We start from the raw sequence: 26730 nt of genomic DNA on the forward strand, positions 1-26730 counted from the left end.
TCCCACTGTCTCCAAACTGAAGGAGTAGTCGTGGGCACTTGCATGAGCTGCAGCATCATCCAATATCTGCCGTAAATTCTGATGTCAAGAAAATAAAATCTGAGAAATGCCAGAAGATGATCATTGGAGAGGATCTAGCAGTAAATGTGTATCACCATTTAGTTAGATTATGGCTGACCTGACAGCTTCATTAACTTTTCTGCCTTGTCCCCCGATAACAAGGCAGTGAACCTTGTTCCCCAATGAACCAAAAAACCAGGCATTTTGGCATTGAATACAATTAATATTTAAGCTCATGCTGTTTTCTGGGGATGAATATTCATAATGATTTGAGAGTGGAATTTCTCTTTCTTAAAATATTATCACTTTTTCCGAATCCTTATCCCTTGTCCCAAGATCCCTCATGAAGAGATACTTTAGGTAGCATTTTAACCACCTCCGGGCATCAAGCCTTGTCACAATTTAATGATTTTACATGTTTTAATTAGATCACCTCCTGTTCAGCTGAGCTCCAGTCTCTGGCTATCCATCCCATAGGATGATGATGGTTCCTTTCAGGTCAGTTAGTGGGGTGGTACCCCACTCCTCAGAAAGGAACAGCATGTGCGTGAGTGGATTTTAGGTGAGTAGGGGGTTGCACAGGTCCAGACCCACTCTCTCGACATCCCCTCCCGGATCCAGCATATACACCAATCTGCTTAACTTTTCTCATAACACAACCACTCCAGGAATCAACCAAGGAAGCCTTTTCTGAACTACCCATAGTCCTTTGACCAGTGGCCAATCTGGACCTTGGAAGTTTGGAGAAGAGGAGTCTTCAATCATATCCACCACCCAAGGATAAAAAGCAGGAGGGATTCACGGCAGAGTAATAGAGCTTTGACCAGCCGCCATTCGGTGTTTGGGTTAATTAATAAGAGCAAATTGAAGGAAGGCAGGGGCAAACGCAGCAGCCATCATCTGAGTGGTGGTCTTAAGGCTTTAGCTCTTCAAGGTTTCAGCGAAGAAAGGCTTAACTTAGAGAAAGCAAAGGAAAGAAGAGCTCGTTTTGCTTTCTCTTCTTTATATCTAGTCAGCTAGGTAGAGATGACAAGCATCATAGTGCAATGCTCCTCTTCCGGGTTGTGGGAAGGCAGGGAGATAGCTAGTGTCCCTGACCGCTACACCTGCAAGAAGTGCATCCAGCTACAGCTTCTACCAAACTGCTTTAAGGGAGCTGGAACTGGATGAACTCAGGATCATTCGGGAGGCTGAAGGGGTGATAGAAAGGACGTATAGTATAGAGGGGTAGTTACACCCAAGATGCAGGAGAGAAAACTGGGTGACAGTCATGAAGGGGAAAGGGATTAAAGAGCCAGTGCAGAGTACCCTGTCGCCCTCCCCCTCAACAAGAGGTATATCACTTTGGGTACTGTCGGGGGGCAAGGGGGATGACCTAACAGAGGAAAATCACAGTGGCTGGGTCTCCTGGGTGTCAGGGTCCGGGATATCTCAAATCAAGTCCTCAGCATTTTTAATTGGGGGGGTGAACAGCCAGAAGTCCTGGTACATGTAAGTACCAATGACATGCATAGGACGAGTGATGAGGTTCTGCACAGGATATTCAGGGAGTTAGGTGCTGAGCTAAAGGGCAATGAATATTCAAGGGTGTACAACCTATCGAAAGGACAGACTGATGGGCAGAGGGGGTGGGGTGGTTCTGTTGGTGAGGGATGATATTCAGTCCCTTGCGAGGGGGAACATAGAATCAGGAGACGTAGAGTCAGTGTGGATAGAACTGAGAAATTCTAAGGGTAGAAAGACCCTAATGGGAGTAATCTACAGACCCCCAAACAGTAGTCTGGATATAGGGTGTAAGTTGAATCAAGAGTTAAAATTGGCATGTTGCAAAGGTAATGCTACAGTTGTTATGGGGGACTTCAACATGCAGGTAGACTGGAGTAATCAGGTTGGTACTGGACCCCAAGAAAGGGAGTTTGTGGAGTCCCTCCGAGATGGATTCTTAGAACAGCTTGTACTGGAGCCTACCAGAGAGAACGCAATTCTGGATTTAGTGTTGTGCAATGAACCGGATTTGATCAGGGACCTCGAGGTAAAGGAGCCATTAGGAGGTAGTGACCATAATATGATAAGTTTTAATCTACAATTTGAGAGGGAGGAGGGAAACTTGGAAGTGTCAGTATTACAGTTGAACAAAGGGAACTATGGTGCTATGAGGGAGGAGCTGGCCAAAGTTTCACGGAACAATACCCTAGCAGGGATGACAGTGGAACAGCAATGGCAAGTGTTTCTGGGAATAATGTGGAAGGTGCAGGGATCAGTTCGTTCCAAAGAGGAAGAAAGATCCTAAGGGGACTAAGGGGAGGCCGTGGCTGACAAGGGAAGTAATGGACAGAATAAAAATAAAAGAGAAGAAGTATAACATAGGAAGTGGGAAGCCGGAGGATTGGGAAACTTTTAAAGAGCAACAGAAGGTAACTAAAAAGGCAATACGCGGAGAAAAAATGAGGTACGAAGGTAAACTAGCCAAGAATGTAAAGGAGGATAGTAAAAGCTTCTTTAGGTATGTGAAAAGGAAAAAAAATAGTTAAGACCAAAATTGGGCCCTTGAAGACAGAAGCGGGTGAATTTATTATGGGGAACAAGGAAATGGCAGACGAGTTGAACAGGTATTTTGGATCTGTCTTCTCTAGGGAAGACACATACAATCTCCCAGATGTAATAGTGGCCAAAAGACCTAGGGTAATGGATGAATTGAAGGAAATTTATATTAGGCAGGAAATGGTGTTGGATAGGCTGTTGGGTCTGAAGGCTGATAAGTCCCCAGGACCTGATGGTCTGCATCCCAGGGTACTTAAGTAGGTGGCTTTAGAAATCGTGGACGCATTGGTAATCATTTTCCAATGTTCTATAGATTCAAGATCAGTTGCTGTGGATTGGAGGGTGGCTAATGTTGTCCCTCTCTTCAAGAAGGGAGGAAGAGAGAAAACAGGGAATTATAGACGGGTTAGCCTGACGTCGGTGGTGGGAAAGATACTGGAGTCAATTATAAAAGATGAAATTACAACACATCTGGATAGTAGTAACAGGATTGGTCCGAGTCAGCATGGATTTACGAAGGGCAAATCGTGCTTGACTAATCTTCTGGAATTTTTTGAGGATGTAACTATGAAAATGGACAAGGGAGAGCCAGTGGATGTAGTGTACCTGGACTTTCAGAAAGCCTTTGATAAAGTCCCACATAGGAGATTAGTGGGCAAAATTAGGGCACATGGTATTGGGGGCAGAGTACTGACACGGATTGAAAATTGGCTGGCTGACAGAAAACAAAGAGTAGCGATTAATGGGTCCCTTTCAGAATGGCAGGCGGTGACCAGTGGGGTACCGCAGGGTTCAGTGCTGGGACCACAGCTGTTTATGATATATATTAATGATTTTGATGAGGGAATTAAGAGTAACATTAGCAAATTTGCCGATGACACAAAGCTGGTGGCAGTGTGAAATGTGAGGAGGATGTTATGAGAATGCAGGGTGACTTGGACAGGCTGGGTGAGTGGGCAGATGCAGTTTAATGTGGATAAATGTGAGGTTATCCACTTTGGTGGTAAGAATGGGAAGGCAGATTATTATCTAAAGGGAGTCAAGTTAGGAAAAGGGGAAGCACAACGAGATCTAGGTGTTCTTGTACATCAGTCACTGAAAGCAAGCATGCAAGTACAGCAGGCAGTGAAGAAAGCTAATGGCATGCTGGCCTTCATAACAAGGGGAATTGAGTATAAGAGCAAAGAGGTCCTTCTGCAGCCGTACAGGGCCCTGGTGAGACCACACCTGGAGTACTGTGTGCAGTTTTGGTCTCCAAATTTGAGGTAGGACATTCTTGCTATTGAGGGAGTGCAGTGTAGGTTCACAAGGTTAATTCCCGGGATGGCGGGACAGTCATATGTCGAAAGATTGGAGCGACTGGGCTTGTATACTCTGGAATTTAGAAGGCTGAGAGGGGATCTTATTGAAACATATAAGATTATTAAGGGATTGGACACGCTGGAGGCAGGAAGCATGTTCCCGCTGATGGGTGAGTCCAGAACCAGAGGCCACAGGTTAAGAATTAGGGGTAGGCCATTTAGAATGGAGTTGAGGAAAAACTTTTTCACCCGGAGAGTGGTGGATATATGGAATGCTCTGCCCCAGAAGGCTGTGGAGGCCAAGTCTCTGGATGCTTTCAAAAAAGAGTTGGATAGAGCTCTTAAAAATAGCGGAATCAAAGGTTATGGGGATAAGGCAGGAACTGGATACTGATTGTGGATGATCAGCCATGATCGCAGTGAATGGCGGTGCTGGCTCGAAGGGCCGAATGGCCTACTCCTGCACCTATTGTCTATTGACCTCTGGGGTTATGATGTCAGGATTGTGCTAGTGAGGCCAGAACCAGGAAGATTATGCAGTTTAGTATGTGGCTAAGGAGTGGGTGTAGGAGAGAGGGCAAAAAAATTTTGAATCTTTGGGCTCTCTTCCACGGAAGGTGGGACCTATACGAAGGGGCGGATTTCACCTGAACATGATAATATCCTAGTGGGAAGGTTTGTTAGTACTGCATGGTGGGGTTTAGACTAGAGTTGTAGGGGGATGTTGGTAAGATCTCAGACAAAGTTAGGAATCAAAAGGTTGAGTATAGTGCATCAAAGTTGAAAAGGGCGAATACAGGACTGAAGGTGTTGATTTGAATGCGTGCAGTATACAGAATAAAGTAGATGAACTTGCAGCACAGTTGCAGTTTGGCAGGTATAATGTTGTCGGCATCACATAATCATGGCTGAAAGATTGTAGCTGGGAGCTTAATGTCCAAGAATACACATTGTATCAAAAGGATAGGCAGAAAGGCAGAGGGGGTGGTGTTGCTCTGTTGGTAAAAAAGTGATATCATATCTTGAGAAACGGGTGACATAGGTGAGAAGGTGTTGAATCATTGTGGATAGAGCTAAGGAACTGCAAGGGTAAAAAGACCCTGATGAGAATTGTATACAAACCCCCAAACAGTAGTAAGGACGTGGTATACAAATTACAACAGGAGACAGAAAATGCATGCCAGAAGGGCAATGTTACAATAGTCATGGGGGATTTCAGCATGCAGTTAGTTGGGAAAATCAGATTGGTGCTGGATTCCAGGATGGGGAATTTCTGGAGTGTCTACAAAATGGCTTTTTAGAGCAGCGTGTGGTTGAGCCGACTTGGGCATCAGCTATTCTGGATTGGGAGTTGTGCAATTTACCAGGATTGATTAGAGAGCTTAAAGTAAAAGAACCCTTCGGGAAAGTGATCATAATATGATCAAATTCATCCTGAAATTTGAGAAGGGGAAGCTAAAGTCGGATGTATCAGTACTACAGTGGAGTAAAGGGAATTACAGAGGCATGAGAGAGGAGCTGGCCAGAATTGATTGGAAATATACACTGACAGGGATGACAGCAGAGCAGCAATGGCTGGAACTTCTGGAAGCAATTCAAAGACCACATAATATATACATCCCACAGAAGAAGAAATATTCTAAAGTAAAGATGACACAACCATGGCTAATAAGAAGTCAAAGTCAACATAAAAGCCAAAGAGAGGGCATATAATGGAGCAAAGATTAGTTGGAAGTTAGAGAATTGGGAAGCTTTTAAAAACCATCAGAAAGAAAATAAAAAAGTCATTAAGAATGTAAAGATGGAATACGAAAGTAAGCTAGCCAATAATTTTAAAGAGGATACCAAAAGTTTCTTCAGATATATAAAGTGTAATAGAGAGACAAGAATGGATATCAGACTGCTGGAAAACGCTGCTGAAGAGGTAGTAATGGAGGATAATGAAATAGCAGATGAACTGAATAAGTAGTTTGCATTAGTCTTCATTCTGGAAGACACCGGCAATATGCCGGAGGTTCAAGAGTGTCATGGGGCAGAAGTGTGTGAAGTTGCCATTACCAGGAGAAGGTTCTTGGGAAACGGAAAAGTCTGAAGGTAGATAAGTCACTAGGTCCAGATGGTGTTACACCCCAGAATTCTGAAAGAGGTGGCTGAAGAGATCATGGAGACATCAGTAGTGATCTTTCAAGAATTACTAGATTCTGGAATGGTTCCAGAAGAATGGAAAATTGCAAATGCCACTTCACTCTTCAAGAAGGGAGAGAGGCAGAAGAAAGGAAACCATAGGCCAGTTATTCTGACCTCAGTGGTTGGGAAGATGTTGGAGTTGATTATTAAGGATGAGGTCCTTAGGATACTTGGAGGCACATGATAAAATATGTGGTAGTCAGTATGGTTTCCTCAAGGGAAAATCTTGCCTGACAAATCTGTTGGAATTCTTTGAAGAAGTAACAAGCAGGATAGACAAAGCAGAATTGGTTGATGTTGTGTGCTTGGATTTTCATGAGGCTGTTTAACAAGCTATGAACCCATGGTATTACAGGAAAGATTCTAGCATGGATAAAGCAGTGGCTGATTGGCAGGAGGCAGAGTGGGAGTAAAGGGAGCCTTTCTTGACTGGCTGCCAGTGACTAGTGATGTTCCTCAGGGGTCTGTTTTGGGACCAATTCTTTTTTATGTTATATGTCAATGATTTGGATGATGGAATTGATGGCTTTATTGTAAATTTTGCAGACAATATGAAGATAAGTGGAGGGGCAGGTAGTTTTGAGGAAGTCGAGAGGCTACAGAAGGATGTAGACAGGTTAGGAGAATGGACAAAGAAATGGCAGATGGAATACAGTGTTGGGAAATGTATGGTCATGCACTTTGGCAGAAGAAATGAAAGGGTTGGCTATTTCCTAAATGGAGAGAATATATTTAAAAAACTGAGGTGCAAAGGGACATGGGAGTCCTTGAGCAGGATTCCCATTAAGGTTAATTTGCAGATTGAGTCTGTGGTGAAGAAGGCAAATGTAATGTTACTCATTTCTAGAGGACTAGAATATACAGTAGAAGCAAGGATATAATATTGAAACTTTAAAAAGCAGTTGTGAGGCCTCACTTAGAGTATTGTGAGCAGGTTTGAGCCCCTTATCTTAGAAAGGATGTGCTGAAACTGGAGAGGGTTCAAAGGAAGTTCACAACAATGATTCCAGGATTGAATGGCTTGTCATATGAAGAGTGTCTGATGGCTCTGGGCCTGTATTCACTAGAATTCAGAAGAATGAGGGGTGACCTCATTGATACCTATTGAACAGTGAAAAGCCTTGATAGAGCCGATGTGGAGAGGTTGTTTGCTATGGTGGGAGAGTCTAAGACCAGAGGACACAGACTCAGAATAGAGGGGTGTCCTTTAGGACGGAGATGAGGAGGAATTTCTTTGCCAGAGAGTGGTGAATCTGTGGAATTTGTTTGCCACAGGCAGCTGTGGAAGCTAAGTCTTTATGTATATTTAAGGCAGAGGTTGATAGATTCTTGATTGATCAGGGCATGAAGGGATACGGGGAGAAGGCAGGAGATTGGGACTGACAGGAAAGTTGGATGAGTCATGATGAAATGTCGAAGCAGACTCGATGGGCCAAATGGCCTAATTCTGCTCCTATATCTTATGGTCTTATACCCTTCTCTGAACAAGGAAAACATAACTACAGAATGTTTAAATAGTTGTAGCTAAGCTTACTGACTTTTATATTCTATCTTCTTTGCAATAAAGATCAATGTTCAATTTACTCTGTTAATTACTTCCTGTATCTGACTGCCAACCACTGCTGTTTTATGTGTGATATCATACAGATCTCTCAACCAACAGATAACTTGTTGTCCGTCTCTATTTGGGCAATAATCCCTTTTAGGACAGATTAAAATCATACGAGTGTATACACATATGTGCAAACTAGTGAGTCCTTGTCATAGTATTGTAAGAGATTATGCTTCTATTGGCCTTTTCAAACTATGCACAATCAACAGGCACTAACACTAGTAAGTTAGCCTAATTCATCAATTGAGATGGGGTGTCAATGATGTACACAAGCTGCTGAACAGCTCTCTCAGCACTGATAAATTTGGCAACATTTATACAAATTGGATTTTGTCATCTGCGTTAAATGTCATGTTCATTGAAAGTTTCATTACAATTAAATATGGATGAACAAGTACTAGTTCCAAAAGAATGCTTATCAATAAATGTATTACAGCATTCTAACACCTCTGTGTGCTCACTTGAACAGGTTTTCTCCAGCCCTGTTTTTTTATCTGATCAACATAATACCTCCAATTTGGATCCTCGAAGTATGTCAGCTGCAGGAGCAAATAAAAAGCAAGGAATGTGATGCTTCAAAGAAAAATTCAACATGTGCGGTATGACTGTCCTATTTGTATCATAAATGTTTCATTTATGAAATTTCACACAGTTATTGAATGCCCATAAAAATAAGCTTCCAGTCTAATTCTGCAGGCATATAGATTTCTTGTTTATCTTGTTGTAAGTGAATAATACTTATATTTATACTTTGCAGTCTAGTTTCAATGCAGAAATTGGTGCATTTAATGTGTGGGGAAGCTAATTGACATAGCTGAAATAATTTATCTTTCATGAAGCATTAATGTTAAATACAAGGAAGTCAGCTAGTCAGTCGCATGTACAAATGATATATCATTAAAATAAGCTGGATAGTGTGTCAACCACACTGGGACAGCACTTTACCTCTGTCAGTCCAGATCACGTAAACAAAAGCTCTTCACTGTGTTTTTGGTAAATGAGACAATAGAAGAACAATACTAATATCTATTCATATTTAGAACATGGAGAGTCAGATTTTTATTGGTAAGAATAACACTGGAGTTTTCATCTTTTATCACGAATGGCAATAAAGCATCTTATGGTAGTAGTGCACAATGATGAACCTGGAAATACGGGAGATGGTCTTTGTGGTCCTGTGCTTCTAGGAGTGACATTATAACAAAATGTCATCGTGGGACTTTGTATTGGAACCTGGAATTGCATGAAATTATTGTATGCCCACAAACTTACAGTTTATGTGATATATCAGATTTAATGCCAAGCAATTGCTTTTGCACTGAAAATTAACTTTACAAATACAGAATCTTAGTTCTTTGTAATTGATTTTTCATAATGATTTTTTTGAAGATTTTTCTCTTTTTTCCCCTTGTAATTACAGCTTTTTTTTTTGCTTCTCTTTAATTCGCTTTCTCTTTATGATTTGGGATTGAGCTAATTTTTCCAGCTAATATTTCCACATTCAGAAATTGCACTGCTCAATTAAGAGTGGCTCGTTGTTGCTTACCATAAATTTCAATGCGCTATATCTTGATGCAACACACAAAATGTTAGTAGGCTCTTGACTTTTAGCTCACACCGCAAGAAAACAAAGGTGATAAAGTAATGTCACAGCTGTATTATGTCTTAGTAGGACTCTATAGGGAGAATGAAGTTTATTCTGAGCAGTCTTGCTCAAGAAAGAAATACAGGTCTTGGATCACTTCTAATGCTGCTTCATTTGTTGTAACTTGGTCTAGGTATATAATTGCCCTAAAAGGAGAGTTAAATTACAGCTGGCATTGGAATACTATACAGTAACCTTTTTTAAATTCAACCTAACAAAAATTGCTGCATAAAAAGTTACTGGGACCGAGCTGCGGTCTCCATCGAGGTCACAGCTTAGACTTGGGTGTTTTTTCGGCTTTTAGTTTCATGGGGATGGGTTCAAGGATGGAGAGGGGAGTTAGGGGTCAGGTTAGGGTTTAGGGACAGGGATAGAGGGAGGATTTGAGGACAGGCTGGAATCTCAGCCTCCACTCCACATTCAAAGGCCAGAGACATGGACATGACCAGATGTCAGGCTAGCAGAACAGCAAAGATGAGGACTGGTGCCCCTACCCAGGTCAGCATGTTCTGGGATCAGAATGCCATGTGAACGGGAGGCAGCAAGACCGGAATCTGAGGCACAGTGTTTGGTCAGATCATCGGTGAGTTTGGTGTTTGAGGCCTGGAGTTTGGGTCCTCATCATCAGTGAGTCCTCAGTCGATACTGAAGATTGAAGTCTGACGGCGAAGAAGAAGTCCAGTAGCCAAGGCCTGATGGCTGGATCTCTGAGTTTGCAAATCCTAGTGAGTCCGCTGGGGAAGTCGAAGTCCCAGTGTCTGTAAATCTGCGAAATCTCAGGAGGCTGGAGGCTGAATAAATGGCCTGCCCTCGGGTAAGAGAACTGCACATGTGCTTGAGTGGGAAGGAGGAACAAGCCTGTTTGGTTGTTGTTTTGTCGCTTGTTGTGCTCTGTTTTATTGTGATCTGTGTTGTTCTGCCAAGCATTGTGGGCAGGCTATGTTGGTGCTGGAATGTGTGGCCAACACTTGCGGGCTGCCTCCAGCACATCCTTGGGTGTGTTGGTTGCCAAGGCAAACAACACATTACACTGTGTGTTCCAATGTCCATGTGATAAATACTCCTGAATCCAATAAATCTGATTCGGAATTGGGATCATATTTGCCAAACTAATGCATGTTAAGAATGAGACCGTGTTTTAGTAAGAGATAAAAATGATGAAAAAGATAAAGAAACCTTAATGAAGTAATTTGAAGTACAGGTTTCCCTCGCTATCCGTAGGTAAAGCATTCCTATGAAATGGTTCGTAAGCTGGAACGTCGTAAAGTGAATAAGCAATCACCATTTATTAATATGGGAAAAATTTTTGAACTTTCCCAGACCCAAAAAATAACCTACAAAATCATGCCAAATAACACATAAAACCTAAAATAACAGTAACATATAGTAAAAGAAGGAAGGATATGATAAGTACACAGCCTATATAAAGTAGAAATACTTTTCTGCAGCACTGTCTAGCGCAGCGAAAATCTCGCGGAAGCGCTCTCGGCAGAAACACTCTCTCCAATAACCTTTAAGCTATGAAGCTGCCAAATCATACCAAATAACACAAAAATACACAGCCTATATAAAGTAGAAATAATGTATGTACAGTGTAGTTTCACTTATCTGAATCGGGAAGACTAATAAATTGCAACTTCGTCACAGTTAAACACTTGCTCATACAAATAACCACCTGATGCAATCGGCAATCACCTCTGATCTGGGCCAACATTTATGTGCCAGGCGGTACCTAATTAATTAGCTTGTTTATTTCGGCTTTTTTCTTAAAGATGTGCTGGGTGCGTTTCAACTACCGCTGAAACACTGCATTCTTCGTGGCAATGTATTAGTTTGCGGCCCGGAGGTTGGGGACCACTGCTTAAACTATGAAGCTGCCCTCGCCTCAGAAACTGATCATACCACCCATGACTACCTTTAAATTCCACTTTCGCAACATTTTCATCACCATCGTCCAGTACTTTCTGTTTCAGCTTATTAAAAAGACTGACTGATCTCTCCTTAAGTATAAGAAAACTTAACGGAACACCACGCTTTGTACACCCATCAATCCACTCAAGCAATAGACTTTCCATTTTATCCATTATTGGATGCCGACTAAGAGAGACCACTTTGCTACGAGCAGAACCAACAGTAACATCGGCAGCTTTCAAAATTCTTTCTCTCTGCGTATAAATAGTGCGAATGGTGGATGCAGGCAAGTTTAACGCACGGACAGTGTCCTTACTTCGTTCACCACGATCGAAACGCCTAATTATGTCTAGTTTTACGCTAAGTGTAACACCCTTATGAGCTCTTTTAGGCTTTTCTGATACCTTAGAACTCATCTTGCTAACGGATGCACAAAATAAATCGAGATAAAGCACGTGCTTAAGCAATGCCGGCTAGAATGCAGTTCCGGGGGAGGAGCCTGGCTGTTTGGGCGCGCGCCGCTGTCTTTTTTCGTAACAGTGAAAACACCTTCTGTTAGCGAAAACAGGTAACTAATGTAGGTCTTTCGTAACAGCGAGGTGTCGTAAAGTGAACGTTCTGAAAACGGAGGCCACCTGTATGCCTTTAGAGTTTGATGGAGCACCGCTGTCCCTGGATCACGGAAAGCATGAAATCAAGATGCTCCGAGCACCGTTGTCTGTTGAAAGGGAATATACTGTCATGGAAAAACAGTTTAGTGATGATGTGCCATATCTGTTGTAGTAGTAATCCATGCAGAATTCTATTCCCTACTGATAGTGTTTCCAATGTGTCTAGGAATTGGATTGTACACAATTGATTTTTCGGTGCTAATTGCACAGAACTTGAATTTACCCGTCAATGATCACACTTGTTAATGTTTTGGGGTGAGACTGCCAATTTCAAAATCAGGTTAGTTTCTTCAATGGACATACTTGCATAAGACCATATGTCCAAAATTCCAAAAGATGTAGGAGCGGAATTAGGCCATACGGCCTACTGAGTCTGCTCTGCCATTCTCTCCCAGCTGATTTATTTTCCCTGTTAACCCCATTCTCCTGCCTTCTCCCTTAACAGTCTTACTAATCCAGAACCTGTCAATGTCCATCTCCGTATCTTGGCCTCTACAACTGTCTGTGGCAATGAATTCCACAGATTCATCATACTCTGGCAAATGAAATTCCAGCTAATCTCCGCTCACAAGCGACTTTGATACAACACTGAGTCATGTTATCTGCAGAAATCTTCAGATGACTCAGCAATAGTTGGGTGTATAAAGGGAGGGTGGGAGGAAGAATACAGGGCCCTGGTGGAGGACTTTGTTGAATGGTGCAAGTTGAATCATCTGCAGCTCATCATCAGTAAGACAAAGGAGATGGTGATGGATTTTAGGAAGACTAAGCCTGCACTGGTCCCTGTTATTATTGATGGTGAGGACTTACAAGTACCTGGGAGTGCACCTGGATGACAGACTTGAGTGGAGCACCAACACAGAGGCTGTGTACAAGAAAGTTCGGAGTCGCCTCTACTTCCTGAGGAGACTGAGGTCTTTTGGATTCTGCAGGACTCTCCTTCACATGTTCTACCAGTTTGTTGTTGCCAGTACAATCTTCTATGTGGTGGTATGCTGGGGCAATGGCATCAACATAGGTGATGCCAACAGGCTCAATAGACTGATTAGAAAAGCTGGCTCTGTTATAGGAGTCAAATTGGACACACTGCAGGCTGTGGTAGAACAAAGTACCCTATGGAAAATCCTGGTAATTCTGAACAATATGTTTCTCACCCTCTGCATGTCACCTTAGCTAAACAGAGGAAAAGTTTTGGGAATAGACTAAGACAACTGCGCTGCTCCAAAGTGCATTATATGAGGTCATTCTTACCCTCAGCCATTACGCTCCATAATGAGTCAACCTATAGCCAGGGAAGTGATGACTGTTCCTGTTATAGTCAGTGAACCAGGACCCTAAGTTTGGGCCACTGGTACCATCTGGGGGAATAATTCTTATAGTGATTTTTGGCAAGGTATACACCCCTAGTGCTAGACAATATGTGATAGCATTGCAGCGGTGGTAGCTGTCTGTGAGGGGGACTGGGAGTTGCACCTCCATGCTATAAGAACCATGATCCTATGGTGCTTTGCCTATGATAAGATGAATTTTGCCAGGTACCTGTCCCCTTACTTTGCTCAGATGATGAACTTCCCAGAGTGGAATCCTTCTGTGTTTGAGGCCTTCAAAACAGGCCAATTCTCAGTGCAGCTGTCAAGTAACAACCCCTTTGGGCAGGTCCCTGTGGACCAGGCTATTGAAGCCACAGTGAACAAAGACACACAGACTCCTGGAGGCACATCACGGTTCAGCCTGAATGCTGGAGCTATCGAGCGTTACTACATAACAGCTGAGCATCGCAGTACATTCCTGGGACAGTTAAGGGAGATGGTGCAAGGCAACAAATCAGAGCTTTGTCATGCGGAGCTACAGCGGCCAAGAATCCAGAAAGATGAGGAAGCAGTTTCAGCAGTGGTTAGCCTCATACATGAATGAGTCAACCCGCTTGCAGAGAAGCGGGACCTCATTAGCCTACAGTAAAGGCAGCCTCCAAGGACATTGCCTCCGACCTGATGAAGGCGTATGAGATTGGTGAGCAATGCTGTGCAACCTTCAAGGATGAGAGACTAGAGGAAGACCCACCAGCAAAGAAATTCCATGACCCAATAAAAGTCAACAAGCTGAAAACATTCAGTGATATGTGTAAGAAGAGAGAAGTGAAATCAAATCGGAGGGTGATCATCTTGAAAGCAGACAGGTCTTTGTTTGGACGCATCATAGTGATGGCACAAGGGTGCAGTCTATGTATGGAGGATATCCTTTCTCATCCCCGTGGACCACTGCCCTGGGCCCTGTCCACACCAGAAGGATTGCTGAGAAAGACAAATAAAGCTACTTTAGCCACAACCTTGCAGAAAAATGTTGCAGTAGAAAAGCAACTCCCAGGAAACTCTGCTACAGTTGTTGATGGGATGAACTTGGTCCAAAGAGTGAAAGGTGATCAAGTTACTTTCAGAGATGTTGCCACAACAATTCTGGGTATGGCTCTGAGGGAAGGCAGTCAGAGTATCAGAACAGATGTTGTGTTCGACACATACAAGGAGAACTCTATCAAGAATAGTGAAAGATCTCTACGGGGTGAAGAGACTGGTCATGAGTTGCAAGCTATCACAGGCTCACAGATGGTGAGGCAGTGGAGGAGCTTCCTGAGCAAAGTCAGTCTCAAAAATAGTCTCATTAGCTTCATAGTCCATGAATGGAGGAAGGCGGAGTACAGAGCAAAGCTACAGGAGAAGATTCTGTATGCAGCTGTGAATGACAAATGTTACAGAATCACATCTCAAGACAGTGAGGAGATGTCAGCTCTTCAGTGTCAACAAGAAGAAGCAGATGGCCACCTACTTCTCCATGCTGCCCATGCTACAAGACAGGGATACCAACCTGTAGTGATCTGCTCAGAAGACACAGATGTCTTTATAGTGTCTTTAGCATCTTGTGACAAGATTGAGGCCCCATTGTTCCAGAAGTGTGGCACTAGAACCTGTACAAGGCTTGTAGACATCAGGAAGGCTGCTGCCACTGTTGGCATAGAGTTTTGTAGGGCTCTCATCCGGTTGCATGCCTATACAGGATGTGACACTGTAAGCGCTTTTGCAGGCAAAGGGAAGACAAGTGCCCTAAAGCTTCTGACCGGCAACAGGGAAACTCAGGACACATTCTTAGGGTTGGGTCAGGAATGGGACCTCTCCCCAGAAATGATGGCCAAACTGGAAGCATTTACATGTCTCCTGTATGCCCCAAAAGCATCGACCACCAAGGTCAATGAGCTCAGGTATCACCTTTTCTGTGCCAAAAAAGGTGAAATCGAAAGTCATCAACTCCCACCATGCAAGGACTGCTTAACAAAACATTCACAGCAAGCCAACTACCAGGCTGGTATATGGAGAAGATGTTTGGAGAAGGACCCACAAGTGCCAAGCCCTGTTGGCAGAGGATGGAAGATGGAGAGAGAAGGGGAAGCTGAACAGTTGGTGGTGCATTGGATGAAAGGCCAGCCAGCACCCGATGCCGTCCTGGATCTACTGGCCTGTAACTGTCCAAAAACATGTTCACTCTCAAGATGTATGTGTGTTGCAAATGGCCTCAGATGTACTGACATGTGTAGACTGGCAGACTGTGAGAACCAGCCATCCACCTCAGAGAGTGTGGAAAGTTCAGATGAACTTTCATGTGGAAGATGTGGAAGACTTGGAAAATTATTATGATTATTAATAGGTTATGAAAGTATGGAAAGCAGTCTTTAATTAAATATAATCATTTTACAACCAAATGGGGCCTAGGTTATGGCCGTGTGGAACCCCACATTTGAATTATTGTACTGTAATTCTATATGCTATGACAAAAGCTTAAGATTGTTTTGATTTGGAAAATATGGAAAATATCATGACATTGATAAAACTCCAGAAATCTCTCCAAATGAGGTTTTTTTTACCTTTTGGGGGGTGGGGTAACATTTTCTGCTGTACTGATGTTAATATGGAATATATACAAAAAGTGATTACTTATTTGAAGTAACAAAGCTACCACTGGTGCAATGCGATCACATATTTTCTAACTCTAGAGATGTATACCTTGCCAAAAATCACTCTGAGCATTATTCCCCTCAGATGCTACCGACCAACCCTACTGGCTCACGGACTGTTTTGTGGTAACTTTTATTTTTTATACTTCCTACTTATCATCTAATATTTATATCTGTGCGCTTGTAATGTGACTGTGACATTATAATTTCCTTTGGGATCAATAAAGTGTGTATATCCTTGTATTCGGAGGCTTTGCCTTCTGGTCCTAGACTCCCTCACTACTGGAAACATCTCCTCAGAGGCCACTCTATCTAGGCCTTGCAGATACGATAGATTTCAACGAGATCCCCCTTCATCCTTCTGAACTGCAGTGAGTACAGGCCCAGCCTGTACCTAATGAGCTCGTTACGTGTGTAATTCCGATTTCCACCAATCTCAACATGAATTGAAGCTGAACGCTCCAAACTATAGCTGTCTTGGAGCAAGCTCATTAAACCTAGAAACATGCCGTGCCAGTTGATGGCCCTTCTCACTATTTGGCAGGACAGTGTTATTTAAAGGGAACTCTGTTAACTCAGGGAGGCGTGACCAGCCAGCTTCAGAATCAATGTGGGCTGCTCAGATGTTTCTCCAGTATGCATGAAGTGTTTTCTCTGGCAAGCAGCTACTGAGAGACTCATTTCATGAGTGGCTGTGGTAGCAGACCATTATTGGAGGCACCGTTATGGGCATAGGTGGCCAACTTAGTCGTTTAAGGCAAGAGGTACAAACATGCCCATTGGTGAAGAGGCTACTCCTGAATCTTCTGAGATTCTGCATCCTGTGCTTTCAAAGGCCCACGCTTTTCAATGCTGCTGTCACTGAGATATATGACCTTCAGCCATGCCACATGGCCAGACAGCTCGCTTCATGGAAGTTACATTGTCTTTCAACTACCTTGCCTCACAATAATTTCAATCCCACTCAGCAAATTGCCAGCAGATTCTGGGGTTGGAGTTCCTTGCGGACAGGAAGTGGGGGGGAGGGGGGAGCCAGTTACCCCCTACATACATGAGTCAGTGAGACTGGAGTTCGATGCCTTGTGGTCAGGGTCCTGACATCAGTGAGTGCAGAGTTGAGGCTCATTTGTCGTCACCAGCGAGTCCTGATGTCAATACTGAAGATCAAAACCCAAAGGTTGATGGGATATCTGGATTTCGAGGACCAGTGGTGGGAGCACTAGGTCTGCAAGCCCACTGGGGAAGTCAAAAACCTAATATCTGCTTGTCAATGAATCCATTGAACTCCTGGAGATGGTCTGTCCTGGCACTGGCGGACTGTCTGTGTGTGTGCGTTGGGGGTGGCTGGATGGGAGTGAGGTAAGGAGCTTTTTTTTTGCTGTTGTCGTGTCCATAAGTTTTTATGGATAAAAAAGTGTTTTTTTTCCCCTATTAGTACATAGCTACTGCACTGAGGATGGGTTCAGAGTTGGTGATATGCTCCTTGTGTGAGATGTGGAAACTTTGAGGAAGCTCCAGTCTCCCTGGTAGCTATATCTGTGTGAAGTGCATTGAGCTGCTGCTCCTTAGAGACAGTGTTAAGGAACTGGAAATGCAGCTGGATGACCTTCAACTCATATGGAAAAATGAGGAGGTGATAGATAGGAGCTACAGGGACAGAGTCATCCCTGTTGCAGAAGGTAGATACCTGGGTGACTGTCAGGAGAGGGAGAGAAAATAAGCAGCCAGTGCAGCGTGCCCCTGTGTCCATTCCCTTCAATAATAAGTATATTGCTTTGCACACTGTCGTGGGGGAGCAACCTACCAAGGATAAGCTGCAGTGAGTAGGTTTGCAGCACTGAGAAGAGGAGTGCAATAATGATAAATAATTCCATGGTTAGGGCAGGAGAAAGGAGATTCTATGAACTTGAAAAAGAACTCAGATGGTGTGTTGCTTCCCAGGTGCCAGGGTCAGGGATATCTCAAATCAGATCTACAGGATTCTAAAGGGAGAGGATGATCAGCCAGAAGTCATGGTACATATTGGTACCAACAACATAGGTAGGAAAGGTGAGGAGGTCCTGAAGAGAGAATATAGGGAGTTAGGTAGAAAGTTGAAAAGCTGGACCTCCAGGTTAGTAACCTCTGGACTGCTGCCTGTGCCACACATCACTGAGGGTAAGAATAGGATGGCTTGGCAGAGGAATTGGTGCAGGGAGCAGGGTTTCAGATCTCTGGATCATTGGGATCTCTTCTGGGGAAGGTAAAACCTATACAAAAAGGATGGGTTACACCTGAACCTGAGGGGGACCAATATCCTTGTGGCAGGTTTGCTAGACCTGGTGAGGGATGTTTAAACTAATTTGGCAGGAGGATGGGAATGTAATCAGAGGGCTTGGGATAGGGCAGTTGGTATACAAGTAGATCAAAGTTCAAAGTAACATTTATTATCAGAGTACAACCTTGAAATTCTTTTTCTGCAGGCATACTTAACAAATCTGTAGAACAGTAACTGTAAACTATTAACATCAGGAGCTATTAACTGTAAAATTGTGCAAATACAGATATAAATAAATATCAATAAATAATGAGCATGAAATAACAATATAACAGAAATGAGTAGCTATCCCCTTTTGTTCAAAAGCCTGATGGTTGAGGGGTAGTAACTGTTCTAGAACTGATGGTGTGAGTGCTGAGGCATCTGCACCTTCTACCTGATGGCAGCAGCAAGAAAAGAGCTTGGCCTGGGTGGTGAGGATCTTTGAAGATGATGCTGCTTTTCTACGGCAGTGTTTCATGTAGATGTGCTCAATGGTTGGAAGGGTTTTACCCATAATGCACTGGGCCAAATCCATGACCTTCTGTAGCATTTTCCACTCAAAGGCATTAGTGTTCCCATACCAAGACGTAATGCTGCCAGTCAGCACACTCTCCACTACACATCTGTAGAAGTTTGCCAAGGTTTTCGATAATGTGCCAAACCTCCAAGACTCCTGAAGAAGTAGAGGCGCCGATGTGCTTTCTTTGCAATCATGCAGTGTGTAATAAGGATGTGAGGAAGGACAGGCAGATGATAGGGCAAAATTGCAGTCGGTCGGGTGAGTTGAAGTGTAACATGGGGATAAAATCAAAAAGGGTGATGAATACAGGACTGAATGTTTTATATTTGAATGCACACAGTGTACGGAAGAAGGTAGATGTTGCTGTAATGCGATTGGAGATTAGCAGGTACGATATTGTGGACATTACTGACTTGTGGCTGAAAGAAGATCATAGTTTGGAGTTTCACATCCAAGAATACACCTTGTATCCAAAGGTCAAGCAGGTAGACAGAGGTGGTGGAGTGTCTCTGTTAGTAAAAAAACAAATCAAATCCTTAGAAAGAGGTGACGTGGGACTGGAAGATGTAGAAACCCTGTGGGTACAGTTAAAAAAAAATTGCAAGGGTAAAAAGACCTTTCTGAACAATAGCCAGGATGTGGACCACAAATTACAATGGAAGATAGAAAAGGCATGTCTAAAGGGCAAAGTTGCAATAATAATTGGGGATTTCAGAAGGAGGAAGATTGGGAAAATCAGGTCGGTGCTGGATTCCAGGAGAGTGAATTTGTAGAATGCCTAGTAGTTGAGCCAACTAGGGGAAATGTAATTCTATATTGGAAGTTGCGTAATGAACCAAATTTGCTTAGCAAGCTTAAGGTAAAGTAACCCTTAGAAAGCAGTGATCAAAATATGATTGAATTCACCCTGCAGTGGAGAAGGTAAAGTTTTATGTATCAGTACTACAGTGGAGTAAAGGGAACTACAGAGGCATGAGAGAGAAGCTAGCCAAAGTTGATTGGAAGGGGGCACTAGCAGGGATGGCAGTAGAGCAACAGTGGCTGGAGTTTCCGGGAATAATTCAGAAGGCGCAGGATAGGTACATCGCAAAGATAAAGGAAGGATGAGGCAATCATGGCTGGCAAGGAAGTCAAAGACAGCGTAAAAGCAAATTAGATGATATACAATATAGCAAAAATTAGTAGGAAGTTAGAGGATTGGGAAGCTTTTAATAATCAACAGAAGGCAACTAAAAAAGTAATTAAGGAGGTAAAAATGGAATATGAAGGTAAGCTTTCCAATAAAAGAGGATACCAAATTTTCTTTCAAATATATAAAGAGTAAAAGAGAGGTGAGAGAGGATATTGGACTGCTGGAAAATGATGCTAGAGAGGTAGTAATGAGGGAACAAAGAAATGTTGGAAGAACTTAATAAGTATTTTGTGCTTGTCTTCATTATGGAAGACACTATATGTCAGAAATTCAAGAGTGGCACTGGCAGAAGTATTACTAAGGAGAAGGTGCGTAGGAAGACCTGAAGCTAAATAAATCACCTGGACCAGATGGATTACACCCCAAGATTCTGAAAGAGATAGTTAAAGAGATTGTGGAGACATTAGTAATGATCTTCTAACAATCACAAGATTCTGGAATGATTCCAGACGACTGAAAAATTACAAATGTTACTCCACTCTTTAAGAATGGCGGGAGGCAGAAAAAAGGAAATTATAAGACAGTTAGCCTGAGCTCAGTGGTTGGGAAGATGTTGGAGTCCATTATTAAGGGTGAGGTTTCAGACTGTTGGAGGCATATAATAAAATAGGCCAGAGTCAGCATGGTTTCCTTAAGTGGAAATCTTGCCTGACAAATCTGTTGGATTTCTTTGAGGAAACAACAAGCAAGATAGACAAAGGAGAATCAGTGAATGTTGTTTACTTGGATTTTCAGAAGGCATTTGACAAGGTGTCCCACATGAGGCTGCTTAACAAGATAACAGCCCATGGTATTACAGAAAAGATAGTGACATGGGTAGAAGATTGGCTGACTGGCAGGATGCAAAGAGTGGGAATAAAGGGGGTCTTTTCTGGTTGGCTGTTGTTTTCTAGTGGTATTCCACAGGGATTGGTGTTGGGACTGCTTCTTTTTACATTATGTGTGAATGATTTGGATGAAGAATTTGATGGCCAAGTTTGCAGATGTAATGAAGATAGTTGAATAACCAAGTAGGAGGTTTGCAGAAGGACATAGACTGGAAGAATGGGCAAAGAAGTAGCAGATAGAATATAGTGTCGGGAAGTGGCAGATGGAATATAGTGCACTTGGTAGAAGAAATAAAAGTGTAGACTATGTTCTAAACAGGGAGAAAATTCGAAAATCAGACACGCAAAGGGACATGGGAGTTCTTGTGCAGGTTACCCTAAAGGTTAACTTGTAGGTTGAGCCTGTGGTAAGGAAAGCAAATGTAACATTAGCATTCAATTCCAGAGGACTGGAGTATAAAGCAAGGATATAATGCTGAGGCTTTGTAAGGCATTGGTCAGAGTACACTTGGAATATTGTGAACAGTTTTGGACCCCTTATCAGAGAAAAGATATGCTAGCATTGGAGAGGGTCCAGCAGAGGTTCATAGAAACAATAAAAAACCTACAGCACAATACAGGCATTCAGCCCACAAGGCTGTGCTGAACTCGTACTTATTTGAGAAATGACCTAGAGTTACCCAAAGCCTTCTATTTTTCTAAGTTCCCTGTACCTATCCAGGAGTCTCTTAAAAGAGCCTATCATATTTGCCTCCACCACCATCACTGGCAGCCCATTCCACGCAGTCACCACCCTCTGCATAACAAAAATTTGCCCCTGACATCTCCTCTGTACCTACTTCCAAACACCTTAAAAATGTGCCCTCTCGTGTTAGCCATTTCAGTCCGAGGAAAAAGCCTCTGATTATTCACACAATCAATGCCTCTCATCATCTTATACACCTTTGTCAGGTCACCTTTCATCCTCCATCGCTCCAAAGAGAAAAGACCAAGTTCACTCAGCCTATTCTCATAAGGCATGCTCCCCAATCCAGGCAATATCCTTGTAAATCTCCTCGGCACTCTTTCTATAGCTTCCACATCCTTCCTGTAGTGAGGTAACCAGCACTGAGCACAGTACTCCAAGTGGGGTCTGACTAGGGTCCTATAAAGCTGTAACATTACCTCTCGACTCTTAAACTCAATCCCACGATTGATGAAGGCCAATGCTTCATATGCCTTCTTAACCACGGAGTCAACCAGCACAGCAGCTTTGAGTGTTTTATGGACTCAGACCCCAAGATCTCTCTGATCCTCCACACTCTCAAGAGTCTTACCATTAATACTATATTCTGCCATCATATTTGACCTACCAAAATGAACCACCTCACACTTATCTGGGTTGAACTCCATCTGCCACTTCTCAGCCCAGTTTTGCGTCGTATTGATGTCCCACTGTAACCTATGACAGCCCTCCACGCTATCCACAACACCCCTAACCTTTGTGTCATTAACACCCCCAACCTTTGGTTCACTGTGAATCTGTAGAATTTATTGCCACAGGCGACTGTGGAGGCCAAGTCACTGGGTATATTTAAAATGGAGGTTGATAGGTTCTTGATTCATCAGAGCATCAAAGGTCACAGGGAGAAAGCAGGAAAATGGGGTTGAGAAAGATAATAAATCAGCCATGATGGAATGGCAGAGCAGACTCAATGGGCCAAATAGACTAATTCTGCTCCTATGTCTTTTAGTCTTATAAAAACACACCTTTTCTTTGATAAGGGGCACAAAACTGCTCACAATACTTCAAGTGTGGTCAGACAAATGTCTTATAAAGCCTCAGCATTATATTCTTGTTCTAACATTTTATTCCTCCTGAAATGAATGCTAACATTGCATTTGCCTGCCTTATCACTGACTCAACCTGCAAGTTAACTTCTAGGGAATCCTGCACAAGGACTCCCAAGTTTACTTGCACCTTGGGTTTTTGAATTTTTTTCCCTGTTTAGAAAATAATCTACGCCTTTATATATTCTGCCAAAGTACATGACCATACACTTACCTATATGTGTATTCCATCTGCCACTTCTTTGTCCATTCTCCAAATCTATCTAAGCCCTTCTGTAGACTCCTTAACACTAGCTGTTCCACTAACTATCTTCATATCATCTGCAAACTTGGTCACAAAGCCATGAATTCTGTCATCCGAAACATTGATGTATAATGTGAAAAGAAGTGGTCCCAACACTGACCCCTGCGGAACTATAATAGTTACCAGTAGGCTACCAGAATGGGCCTCCTTCATTCCCACTCTTTGCATTCTGCTGGTCAGTCAATCTTCTACCCATGATTGTATCTTTCCTGTAATACCGTGGGCTTTTGTCTTGTTAAGCAGGCTCACGTGTGGATTTTAAGGCCTTCTTAAAATCCAAGTAAACAACATGCATTGACTCTTTTCAACAGATTTGTCCGGGAAGATTTCCACTTAATAGATAGATTCTGGCATTGTACCGGATGATTGGAAAATTGCAAATGTTACTCTGCTAATTAAGGAGGGTGGGAGGCAGCAGAATCGATTGTTAGGGATGAGATTACGGAATACCTGGAGGCACATGACAAGTTAGGCCAAAGCCAGCACGGTTTCCTGAATGGAAAATCCTGCCTGACTAACCTACTGCAAGTTTTTGAAGAAATTACAAGCAGGGTAGACAAAGGAAATGCAGTAGACTAGGTGTTCTTGGACTTTCAGAAGGCCTTTGACAAGGTGCCGCACATAAGGCTGGTTAGCAAGAGAAGAGCCCAAGGAATTAGAGGGAAGTTACTAGCATGGGTGGAGCATTGGATAATTGGTAGAAAACAGAGAGTGGGAATAAAGGGATCCTATTCTGGCTGTCTGCTGGTTACCAATGGAGTTCCACAGGGGTTGATGTTGGGACCGTTGCTTTTTATGATGTATGTCAATGATTTAGAGTATGGGACTAATGAATCTGTGGCTAACTTTGCCAATGATACAAAGATAGGTGGAGGAGCAGGTAGTGTTGAGGAAACAGAGAACCTGCAGAGAGACTTAGATAGTTTAGGGGAATGGGCAAAGAAGTGGCAAATGAAATATAATGTTGAAAAGTGTATGGTCATGCACTTTGGTGGAAGAAATAAACAGGCAGACTATTATTTAGATGGAGAGGGAATTCAAAATGCAGAGATGCAAAGGGACCTGGGAGTCCTTGTGCAGTGTACCCTAAAGGTTAACCTCCAGGTTGAGTCAGTGGTGAAGAAGGCAAGTGCAATGTTGGCATTCATTTCTAGAATATAAGAGCAGGGATGTAATGTTGAGGCTCTATAAGGCACTCGTGAGACCACACTTGGAGTACTGTGTGCAGTTTTGGGCTCCTTATTTTAGAAAGGATATACTGACATTGGAGAGGGTACAGAGAAGATTCATGAGAATGATTCCAGGAATGAAAGGGGTACCATATGAGGAATGTCTGGCAGCTCTTGGGCTGTATTCCCTGGAGTTCAGGAGAATGAGGGAAATTTTCATAGAAACTTTCCAAATGTTAAAAGGCCTGAACAGATTAGATATGGCAAAGCTATTTCCTATGGTAGGGGAGTCTAGGACAAGAGGGCATGACTTCAGAATTGAAGGACATCCATTTAGAACAGAGAAATTACCTTAGTCAGAGAGTGGTAGATCTGTGGAATTTGTTGGCATGAGCGGTTGTGGAGGCCAAGTCATTGGGTGCATTTAAGGCAGAGATAGATAGGTTCTTGATTAGGGTATGGGAAGAAGGCAGAGGAGTGGGATGACTAGAAGAATTGGATCAGCCCATGATTGAATGGCGGAGCAGACTCAATGGGCTGAATAGCCTACTTCTGCTCCTGTATCTTCTGGTCTTATGCTCCTAAGGAAACTATGCTGATTTTGGCCTACCTTATCATGTGTCTTCAAGTGCCCCAAAATCCTATTCTTAATAATGGACTTCAACATCTTTCCAATCACTGAAGTCAGGCTAACTGGCCTAGCATTTCCCTTTTTCTGCCTCCTTCCCTTCGTAAAGAGTGGAATGACACTTGCAATTTTCCAGTCCTCCGGAACCATTCAAGAGTCTAATGATTCTTGAAAGATCAATACCAAGCCTCCACAACTCTTTAGCCACCTCTTCCCGAACCCTGCAGTGTAGTCCATCCTGGTCCAGGTGACTGATCTACTTTAGACCCTTCAGCTTCCCAAGCACCTTCTTCTTAGTAATAGCAACCACACTCAATTCTGCTCCCTGACACTCTTAAATTTTGGGCATACTGCTAGTGTCTTCCACAGCGAACACTGACACAAAATACTTATTAAGTTTATATGCCATTCCCTATCCTCCAACTTCCCATTAATTTTTGCTATGTTAAGTGCCAATGTTTCTTGACGTTGTTCTGCTGTTGTGTGTTTTGTGAACATTGTGGGAATGTTATGTTGGTACCCAAATGTGAGGTGACACTTGCTGGCTGCCCTTAGGGTTTGTTGGCAGTTAATGCAAATGATGCATTTCACTGTATTTATTTATGACAAGTAATACATAGATGAATCTGATATTAAAATAATAATAATCCATTTTCAACCAAGTTTTCTAATTTACTGTTCACTGCATTTATGAAGAAATCATCTCAATTTCTTTGATTTCAGCATGGAAAGACTGGGATCTGGGACACTGGGATCTGCCAGTAATGCTGGCTTCCCAAAAGGGCAGTGTTGCATTGACTGCGCTCGTGTGTCCATAACTTTTCTCATGAGGGGCTTGGACATTGGTTTGAACAGGAAAGATCTCTACTCACTCACAACCTCCTGGTGGTGAATGCCATGCCTCCAGGCATCATAGATGCCACCTCTTCACCCTGAAGGGCACTGCACTGCTGAGGATTTTCAGTGACCAGCACTGCCTAGAGTGATAAGTCCTGATGCCAGGGCTACACTTGAGTCTGCCAGCACCTCGCCCTGTGTGATTTCCAAAAAACAGCCGTACAACTGACAGGAGAGCAATTGAAATTGCCATTGGCTATTCTGAGATGTGATTTTGTTTTCTGCATCAGTGCTGGGGCTACCCATCAAGGAGGTGTGGAGACACTGTATATTGCACACTTACGTACAGTAAACTGCTGACAGCAACCAGTGCTGGCCCAGAGGTCAGTGCCTTGATTTCATAAGGCAGAGCCTGAGGAGCAGCAGGAGGTGAATGGTGGTTACCAAAGAGTCTCAGTGCTACCATTGGGCAGGAGATACAGGAGCCCTAGGTCCCACAGCAACAGGTTCAGGAACAGGAACAGGGTGCATCACAACCTGGTATGGAAGTTGTCCTGTCCAAGACTGGAAGAAGCTGCAGAAGATCATGAACAGGGCCCAGCACATCACACAAACCAATCTTTCGTCCTTGGACTCACTTTACACCACATGCTGTCAGAGCAGTGCTCTCAGGATAATCAAGGACACGACCCCACCCAGCCAACACACTTTTTGTCCCTCTTCCCTCCGGGAGAAGGCTCAGGAGCTTGAAGACTCATATGGCCAGATTTGGTTACAGCTTCTTTCCAACTGTGATAAGACTGCTGAACAGATCCTGACCTGGATCTGGGCCGTACCCTCCAAATATCCAGACTTGCCTCTCGTTTTTTTTTGCACTATCTTACTTTCCATTTTCTATTTTCTATTTATGATTTATAATTTAAATTTTTAATATTTACTATCGATTTGTACTCCAGGGAGCGGGAAGTGCAGAATCAAATATCGCTGTGATGATTGTACGTTCTAATATCAATTGTTTGGCGACAATAAAGTATGAAGTATGAAGTTATTACCCTTCAACCATCCGGGTCCTGAATCAGCATGGATAACTTCACTCACCTCCATTCTGATTCCACAACATACAGACACATTTTCAAGGACTGTACAACTCACGTTCTCAGTATTTTTTATATATATATGTGTGTGTGTGTGTGTGT

The 26730-nt window shown here is 43.0% G+C and overlaps 1 protein-coding gene across 1 annotated transcript in view; it reads left to right on the plus strand.

Annotated features, from left to right (window-relative positions):
• tmem26b (transmembrane protein 26b) overlaps nt 1–26730 on the plus strand; it is a 51205-nt gene that overhangs the window by 14484 nt on the left and 9991 nt on the right. Inside the window, exon 2 of the mRNA XM_063071163.1 lies at nt 8171–8300. Coding sequence (XP_062927233.1) covers nt 8171–8300 — 130 coding nt within the window. The remainder of the gene's footprint in view (nt 1–8170; nt 8301–26730) is intronic.

Source organism: Mobula hypostoma, chromosome 19, assembly GCF_963921235.1.
Source record: "Mobula hypostoma chromosome 19, sMobHyp1.1, whole genome shotgun sequence".
Taxonomy (NCBI): Eukaryota; Metazoa; Chordata; class Chondrichthyes; order Myliobatiformes; family Myliobatidae; genus Mobula; species Mobula hypostoma.